This window comes from Sinocyclocheilus grahami, unplaced genomic scaffold, assembly GCF_001515645.1.
Source record: "Sinocyclocheilus grahami isolate Dianchi unplaced genomic scaffold, SAMN03320097.WGS_v1.1 scaffold233.1, whole genome shotgun sequence".
Taxonomy (NCBI): Eukaryota; Metazoa; Chordata; class Actinopteri; order Cypriniformes; family Cyprinidae; genus Sinocyclocheilus; species Sinocyclocheilus grahami.
This window is the reverse complement of record NW_015505412.1, coordinates 1,697,296-1,706,686: the sequence shown is the minus strand read 5'-3', so window position 1 is coordinate 1,706,686 and position 9,391 is coordinate 1,697,296. Positions and strand designations below refer to the sequence as shown.

General features: G+C 38.2%; 1 protein-coding gene across 1 annotated transcript; it reads left to right on the top strand.

Annotated features, from left to right (window-relative positions):
* Positions 1-499: 499 nt before the first annotated feature.
* On the top strand, positions 500-9,136 carry LOC107597497 (short stature homeobox protein-like). Its single transcript, XM_016288583.1, has 6 exons — positions 500-881; positions 2,199-2,407; positions 5,296-5,353; positions 5,661-5,749; positions 7,168-7,380; positions 7,668-9,136. Exons 1-6 carry the CDS (start codon positions 629-631, stop codon positions 7,755-7,757), a joined length of 912 nt encoding a protein of 303 aa, XP_016144069.1. The 5' UTR covers positions 500-628; the 3' UTR covers positions 7,758-9,136.
* Positions 9,137-9,391: the final 255 nt, after the last annotated feature.

Here is a 9,391-nt window from a genome sequence, read left to right as displayed (position 1 = left end):
TTACTTGGGGGAAAAATACTTTATTTAGGCTACTTATATTCACGATTAATAGGCTATATCCGACAAACTAGCTAATAAAACACTCCAAATAATGTCTGGCGATAAAAACATCGAAAAGTTGTCCACAAATTGGACGATCCCGTGCAAGTTACCACCGTCTAGTTTCTCTAACCTAGATCATCGGATTCTCGATAGCCTCCGTCCATGTTAAAGTCAATATACCAAAATGAACTGATAATGCCATGCTGCAATATTCATATCCTCTAATTGCGTCAGCGAAATTATCACAGAATTAATTAAACACGGTTCCCATTTCCAATTGACCACACGGCACCGTACGAATCCTAATTAATTATAATTAAATTAAGGGGACTCCATCCAGCGCAGCATTGATTTGAGGTAAAGCCGCTGAAAGTTGAATTCAGAAGCGCCTGTAATGACTCCAGACATGATGGCGATGGGGGCCGGGCTGAGGTGGCCGTGTATAAATAGTGTGATCTGAAAAACACAGACATAACAGCAGGAGTGATCTAAACCTTCTACACGCAAACACATCGCCGAATTCACTGTTGAGCAGACAAAAAGATTCGCGTTAGATACATTTTAAAGTGGATTTCTGTAATCAGCCATGGAAGAACTCACGGCGTTCGTGTCGAAATCCTTCGATCAGAAAACCAAGGAGAGCAGCAAAGAGAGCATCACGTACAGGGAAGTTTTGGAGAGTGGTTTAGCCCGAGCCAGAGAGCTGGGAAACTCGGAGACCAACCTTCAGGAGATTACAGAAACCAACAACAACCATTGTCCGGTACACCTTTACAAGGAGCACGCAGAGCTGGAAAAGGAGAAATTGAAGGAGTTTAACGTGACACGGGCTACTGACGGTGAGTTACACTTACGCAAAGTGTAATAGCCTAATGTTTCTCGCTGCAGACGCGTTTCCAATTAGATGTTCGCGCGAGACCGCGTTTTGACGTTGTTGAAATATCTATACAATCTGAGTAACTGTACATTGAGGTCATTTTCATTATCTTAAAGAGAGATTTCGATCGTCTTGAGAGGCTAACTAGCATGCGAGTGGAGAAATGCAAGCTGTATTCAGCTGATGCAATGGGCACTTGTTCGTTGTGTGCCGTGTAGAGAAATACACGATAGGCAATTTTAAGTAAAAGAATCAGAATAAATGTATAAAAAGAGAAGTCTGTACTCACATTGGAGGAATTACAGTCAAAACAATAGGCCCTTGTCGAATTTGAAAGGACGATCTATCTTATAATTTATTCCTGAGCGTTCCTTAAATTGCCAGGAAATGAGTACAGACATTTCTTTTCTCTTTACGTACAACACTTGTGTAAATAAAGAGTAACAAAGGTTGTTATTTGAAACAGAACCATATGGGTGATACCATTTTAAAAGTGAGATTTAATATAAAACGGGGCTCAAAACGGGTTTGCTTCAGGAACTGTGAACAAAGACGTTTAACGACATTCATGGCAGGCCCATGACAGATTGTTTTGGAATACAACACCTCAATAATAATAATAATAATAATACATTTAAATTACATTGATAATATGGGCCTACATTAAAAGCAAAACAAAGACCAATTCACAGAATTTATAGAATAAATTATTGCAGTAAGACAAAGTTTTGTAAGTTTACATTTGATTTTCAAAACTTGCAAATAACACAGTTTTCTGCTCTGGAATGAAGACTCAGTTCTATATAAATATATATATATATTTTTTTTTTTAAAGTGCAGAGCTGCATTAGCTCATTGCAAACTTCTAATGTTTCCTAATATCTCATAATGTGATTTTAGAACTACATAATAACCTAACCTTTTTATCCATGTCCCTTAATTACACGAATCTGCCTGATTATACATAGCAAAAAAATCGAGAACATTTATGTGTTGTGTTTAAAGTCATTTTTATTTGTAAAGCGACAATGCATGTTTCAAAGCAGCTGCAATTTCTTGCTATTCATCTTGGATTTCACCTAACAAAATTGTTTACATTCTTAATCTAAATTTGTAAAAAGTGTTCTCTGTTGACATGTCGTATAGTTCGATTTATTTAGCTCCCGATTCTTTTGACTTCTGAGCCGCCATCTCCAGTCTTTTAAACACTTGTGTAATAAATGAACGCTTTAAAAGAAGTAGGCTACTTTGCTGATGTGTTTATGTTGTATTTTCACAGGAATTTATGACTGCAAAGACAAGAAGGAGGATGTGAAATCAGAGGACGAGGACGCACAGAGTAAACTGAAGCAGAGACGGAGCAGGACAAATTTTACCTTGGAGCAGCTGAATGAACTGGAGCGCTTATTTGATGAGACGCATTACCCGGACGCCTTCATGCGGGAGGAGTTGAGTCAGAGGCTGGGGCTTTCAGAGGCCCGCGTGCAGGTAAGAGCCCATTCTTCCATACACTCCACGGATTCTTTTTATGCTTTTTTAAAATTCTACTACTACGAAAAAAAACCTTGCACATTCTAAAAACAGAACAGAACAGATAAAACATGCAAATATTAAATATGACTATATTCAAATATGATTAATTTAAAAAACAGATGAATTTTTAAACGAATGCATCTCGAATGCACCTTTTAGTGGAAATGCAAATAAGCTGGATGCCAACTGAGGGTTCTGTGTAACTTATTTTTCATTGTTTTACGTACATGTTCTCGAAAGAGTTTAAAGCAGGCCAGTGTGCGTGTGTGAAAAAACAAACCTTGCTCTATCAGCATAGCATATAGGCTTATAGAGGAAAATAATGTCCACGGAGATTATTCATAATGTTTATTGCTTTTACATTTAATATTATTATTAGCAAGATACTAAGTCTCCTATAATAGCGCTGCTGTGGTGTTTACTTAAATGTTTAACTTAATGTACATGTAAAATCAAAGGGTTTTAGTTAGCCGTTTGTAAAGTTAGAAATAATAGGCAATCTATTTACGAAGTACTCTAGGAACAGAGAAGTGCACTGGCAAGGGGGAAATAATCATATAAATAAAACAGAGTGAAAGTGTGATCACTAGGCCTTCATTCCTCCTACACATTTGCTTAAGTAGGCTAGATTAAATTTGTATAACATACCACGCGCCTGAGATGTTTAACATTTGGAGACGGTTGTTCTGTTCACTCAAAGCATTTCTGTTATCTTTCGATTTATGCGGGTTCAGTTTCAATGGTGGGTGTGGATATGAAATCGCCTTTTAGTTCCTGCAGCAGCAGCAGCAGCTATATTCAAAGGAAAACTTGCTTATGTGCTGCAGAAAGATCTAACCACATCATTAAAATTAATGAAGAGATTGAACCACTGCTGCAGGGGATACCTTCTTATGTCACTCACCTCCTTTTCTCCAACCTTATCTTTGTAATATCTGCCATTGGCTTGATATACTGTTCCTATAAAAATGTATTAGGAATAATTCAATTCTGTCTTAACTCCTACAGTGACATAGGCCGTTTTACAAAATGTAATGGGAAAATAAGTAACACTGTTTGCCAGTGTGACAGCTTGCAAGCACGACATTTTTTAATGTTTCAGAGGCGGAGGCGAAATCAGCTTAAAAGAGGAGAGCAAAGAATAGGTCAGAGCTGTGATTTGATGCAACCAAAAATTCATATCGCGTTAAAACGCCTCTGTATGATGCATCACAACGGCATTTTATGACCCGTATCACATTTCAAATTTCGCAGAAAATTAAACGCAATGGACGAGAGCTAGCCTAGTTGATATGGACCTGCTACTATACTGTCCTATAGAAGCCCCACGCCGACCAGCTGTCAAGAATCTAATTGAAAGTTATGAGACCTCAGTGAGGAGAAGGCAGTAATTCAATTACGACTAATATCTTTCGGTTTTTGGTGCAGGGCTAAATTAAATGTCATTATTCACTGTCTCTAATAAAAATCAAAAGGAAATCAGATTAGGGTATTTGTGAACCGCATCATTGAGTGGTCCTTAATGAAGAAATAACTGTCGAAACCAGTGTAGCTCACGTTCCCTATAGCATATAGTGCTGGATAATTACAATCGATCAGCGATTGAAATACGATGCATTCATCGTGGCGCACTAAAAGTCACACATCGAATAGGCCTAATAATAATAATAATAATAATCTATAATGCAAAATCCGAGTGCCTTACAAAAAAACAGGTTGATCGCAGAAAATTAAACGCAATGGACGAGAGCTAGCCTAGTTGATATGGACCTGCTACTATACTGTCCTATAGAAGCCCCACGCCGACCAGCTGTCAAGAATCTAATTGAAAGTTATGAGACCTCAGTGAGGAGAAGGCAGTAATTCAATTACGACTAATATCTTTCGGTTTTTGGTGCAGGGCTAAATTAAATGTCATTATTCACTGTCTCTAATAAAAATCAAAAGGAAATCAGATTAGGGTATTTGTGAACCGCATCATTGAGTGGTCCTTAATGAAGAAATAACTGTCGAAGCCAGTGTAGCTCACGTTCCCTATAGCATAGTGCTGGATAATTACAATCGATCAGCGATTGAAATACGATGCATTCATCGTGGCGCACTAAAAGTCACAATCGAATAGGCCTAATAATAATAATAATAATAATCTATAATGCTAAATCCGAGTGCCTTACAAAAAAACAGGTTGACAGACGTTTTCTTTAAAATTTTAATGAGCGAGTCTGAGAGTTGAAAAAGCAGCGCTAATAGTCTGATTTAACTGAACCGACCAAAGCGAGTAATGATGGAAAACTGTATAGCATAGTGTAAATTTACACTGTTCATAATTAATATTTCCCACATTTTCAAACACCTATGTGATGCAGCAAATTGATTTTATTGAGAAAAGACAGGCTACTATTAAAAAAATAATAGGCCTCAATATTAGCGATGTAAAATGTTCAATTAGTTTACATGGTGCTTTGACAAGAGCTTGTAGGCCTACGTTATTTCGTATAAAGAAAGAAAGAAAGAAAAAAAACTAAAATGTATTAAAATGTAGACAGAGCCAAAGAATACACCCAGAATTCATTGGTGTAGAAAATGAAAACTGCAGTATTAATTATAGGAAGATTTGTCGAATAATGAATAATAGAATTCGCTTTTCCAATTGAAATTAAATAATAATCTAGACCGATTAACAGAGGCAACAGAGATCGGCGCTGTTTTTCTGTAATGTCGGTTGCATGGACAAATTAAATATAACTAATTTGCACATTTCTGCAATTTAATTTGTAGTATAAAAAAGTAGTGAAAGGTGGTGAGCACGATAAAGAATAACTTTTTTCCCTCTCTGATTTTAGGTATGGTTTCAGAACAGAAGAGCGAAATGCCGAAAACAGGAAAATCAAATGCACAAAGGTAAAAAATGCTTAAAATATTATTTCAATAAATAACCTAATTTTCCAAACTTTTTGTGATATTTTAAGTTTTCTTATTTTATGCGTTTCTAAATTAATTTATAACGGGACATAACCCAAGCCAGAGTAGAACTGGGTGCTCGTGAGCCTGCAGCTCTTATGTGTCCTGCACGTGCTCACTGCACCGATAAGCCATTTTATAACCCATAACATTTTACATTTAATATAACTGGTAAAATCATCTACATAAAAAATCATTATGACTAACTAATTTATTAACTGCTAATTTATTATTCTTTTCTATTCAGGTGTTATTTTGGGCACCGCGAGTCACCTGGACGCGTGCAGGGTCGCTCCTTACGTGAATATGGGCGCACTCAGAATGCCATTTCAACAGGTAGGCTAGGAATGACGAAGCTGCTTTTTATTCCTTTTTATTGTGTTTCTTGTGATGTGCAAATGTGCAGTTCAGTCGACTAAATAAACGTCTGGCTCCGCGATATTAGCCACCTAAAAGTAGCGGCCGTGAAATGTTTAGGCCTTGACAAACAATCTGATGTGACGCTAGTCTCCGTGCGTCGCGCGAAGGCCGCGAACCTTTCACCTCCGGGGCCCGATGAGAGACGAATGAGATAAGAGGGACCGAGAGACATTTCATCTGGTGGTGAAGAACTGTCCGCATCAGCCAGACGAGAGAGCAGCCATAATTAAGCTAATAGCACAGCGAGGGAAAGGCAGATAAAAGAGATTATGAAAGAGAGGAATAACGCACTGATGGTTATTGGCACTGAGCAGCATTGGCAGGGCCTAGGCGTGAGGACTGCATACTGAACACCACAAATGTCCACCACCTGTTGTTCTGACTGCCCCTGTAGAGGGGTTGCACAGTCCAATTTGACTGATTTGTGGAGACACTGGAGCAAGGGGCTGTTTTAATTTTTATGAGTATTTTCACACAGAGTTAATTAAAATAAATGCAAGTGCCAGGCATAAAGTCAGAAGGCATGTGGTTAGAAATTGTGAGCAGCAAAGAAACTCAGATGAGACGGGTTGTATTCATACCTGATTATTTTCCAAAAATAACAGACTACCAAGTCTGACATTATTTATCCTCCTTTCAAAGCGATCTCCCTATGTTTCGTATTCACGTGGAAAACAGAAAAAAGAAGCATTGGTAAAACATTCTTTCCCGGTGTCAAAAACTTGTGCAGCTTGTCAGATGTTGTATTTTAGTTGGACTGCAAAATGTAAAGCTTTGAAATATTTATGATCCCTGTGCAGAGAAAGATGCATGAGAAGAATACTAAAAAAGAAAATAAAAAAAAGTTACTTTTTAAGTCAGCCGATGTCTAATTTTCACCTCATCTTACTGAAATAATTGCTAAGAATCTGCAACCTGATATTTTATGCTGCCTGCTTACATCTCTCCCCCCAGGAACCATGCGAATAAATATTTATACATATATGAGAATGAATATTTTGGGTGTGAAATTGTTTATGTCATTGAATATATAATTAAGATTACATGATGTTGCAGCTTTTAGCGGTTGTATGGAAAGATTCAGTGTGGATCAAACTAATATGCTGAGATGTGAGATTTGCAACTGATGGAAGTTCTTTGACTAAGCTGTCTGAGCGCATTGCATAATGCAGCTCAAGATCAGATGAAAAAGAATGCACTGAGCGAGTGACTGTTTTCACTGAAATCACACAGTTAGCGCAAGCCTTCAGAGGGGTGTCCGAGTCTGAAAACGCTACTCGAGCTGACCCCGCGGCCACTGACTAACTCCGTGTTTGTTTTTGCTCGCCCCGCAGGTCCAAGCTCAGTTACAGTTGGAGGGGGTCGGACACTCCCATCCTCACCTGCACCCACACCTTGCGGCCCACGCTCCCTATCTGATGTTCCCGCCCCCGCCCTTTGGATTACCAATCGCGTCGCTGGCAGACTCGGCCTCTGCGGCGGCCGCCGTGGTAGCAGCTGCCAAGAGCAATAGCAAGAACTCCAGCATCGCTGACCTGCGACTCAAGGCAAGAAAACACGCCGAGGCGCTGGGACTCTGACCCCCATGGGCTTCTCTGCTGCTCTGAACTGATAATTGCTTCTAACACAAGACTAAGCCTGTGAAAAGGCCGTGACACTCACAGTTAAAACAAAACAAAATAAAAACAAAAGAGAAAAAAAAGGGGTGTAAGGGGAGAGAATGAGAGCGAGAGAGAGAAAAAAAAAGTCACAAAAAACCAGCTGCCAAAACAAACCACTTGTAGAGAAAGGTAATTAAATACCAATGAATCACCTTTTACTTTTCGCCCAACAGGCAGGACTTCTTGGAGGCCACTGGCTCAGCCCTTTCCAGGCACAGATCACAGCCCCAGGACCATACAAAAATGTCTGGATGTCTGTCTGAAAACCAGCGTTTAGGAGAGAAGACTTTTTAAAAAAGCAAAAAGGCAGACACAGAGTGAGGCTAGAGGTTGTGTTTTTACGGACAGACACTGAAACTTTGGAATCTCAACCTCAAAGTGAAAAGAAAGAGACGGCCATATTTGCCTCCTACCACTGTGCCGCTGCCTTGTGCACGTGCTCAATTGAAGGATAGACCTATTGGGGCTGGCCTCCATTGTAACTGACATACATCTATGTTGATCACTGCCATGATAACCCTCCACTACAATTCATATCTAAAGCCGTTATTTGCATTTTTGATTTTTTGTTTTTCATTGTTCATTCTGCTGTGGACAAAGACTGGAAACAGCAATAACATCAATGGTACAATCGCCTGGTTTTTAGTGGAATTCTTATGATTCTTTCTGTTTTGGGAGGAAATGTTGCATTGCTGTTATTTCCTTCCGGGCATGTGTATGGACTTTAGCTTTCATTCTCATATTTTGTGCTCTCTTCTTTTTTATGTGATGTGTCCTGGAATAGAAGTGAACCTAGCTTTTGCACTTCAGGTCTTGTATTAAGGTTTTTCGATGCTTAATGCAAGATATACTACTTTTATGTAAGGGGAAAACAAATTTGGCTTTCGTTTTGCTGAAATACATTGAAATGACTTGTTTTTGTTTGTTTCAAAAAGGATAAACAGTAACTGCAACTTTGTAATTTAACATTTTAAGAAACATCAGTTTAACTGAAATGCAATTATGTGCAGTTAAGTGCAATACTGTAAATATGGAAAACGTAATATAGCGTTTGATGTTTGCTAATTAAACAATGATTTTTAAGTTGTTGGGTTTTTGGCACTGATGTCGATGTGTTGAAAGTTCTTCGCCACTAACACATCCTTAAAAGCTGTGTAAAAGATCATTTGCTAACTAATTTGCAACGTGCCATAACTCCCAGAAGTTCAATGGTATTCAAATATCGCTTTGTACACGTGCATTTAAAGAGATATTGATATCACTGAAAGCAGACAAGGAAGATTCTTTTGACACTGTACAAAAATGCTCTAGGGTTCCTGGGTCATAAACATGTCTGGTTTTTAACATAACAATAAATCAGCCAAAGACAACAATTTGATCGCATTAATAGAGGTAGAATTATTTAATTTAAAGCTCCAAAACCATTTTTTCAGCAACTGCATCCACAGTCTTTTTTCCCCCATATAAACAAGATTTGTCTACAGTTTCCTGAATTGAATACAATAAGCTTAAGAATTTGTTACCAAGGTAACAAAAAACAGTATTATTTCCATGACCGTACCATGAAACAGTTTGCCAGTTCAGACATCAATTGCCTTTGAACTACGGTAGTAGATCTTGGTCAGGTCTACCTCTAAAAATAAACGCTACATTGTGGGCTGTTTTCATTGTTCACCATTACGGTTGTTTAGGAATGTTTCTGTTTCTTTAATTGATGTCATAGGTGCTTTTATTTATTATTTTAACTGAAAGTTTATAAGTGTTAAATAGTCGAATTTCAAGTGTACATATTTACATGGCTTTGCATTTATTTTTATATATTTTTTAAATGTTAACATTTGCAACAGTTTTGCGCGAACGTGTGACTGCAGTACATTTGTTTGACTAAAATGTAGCG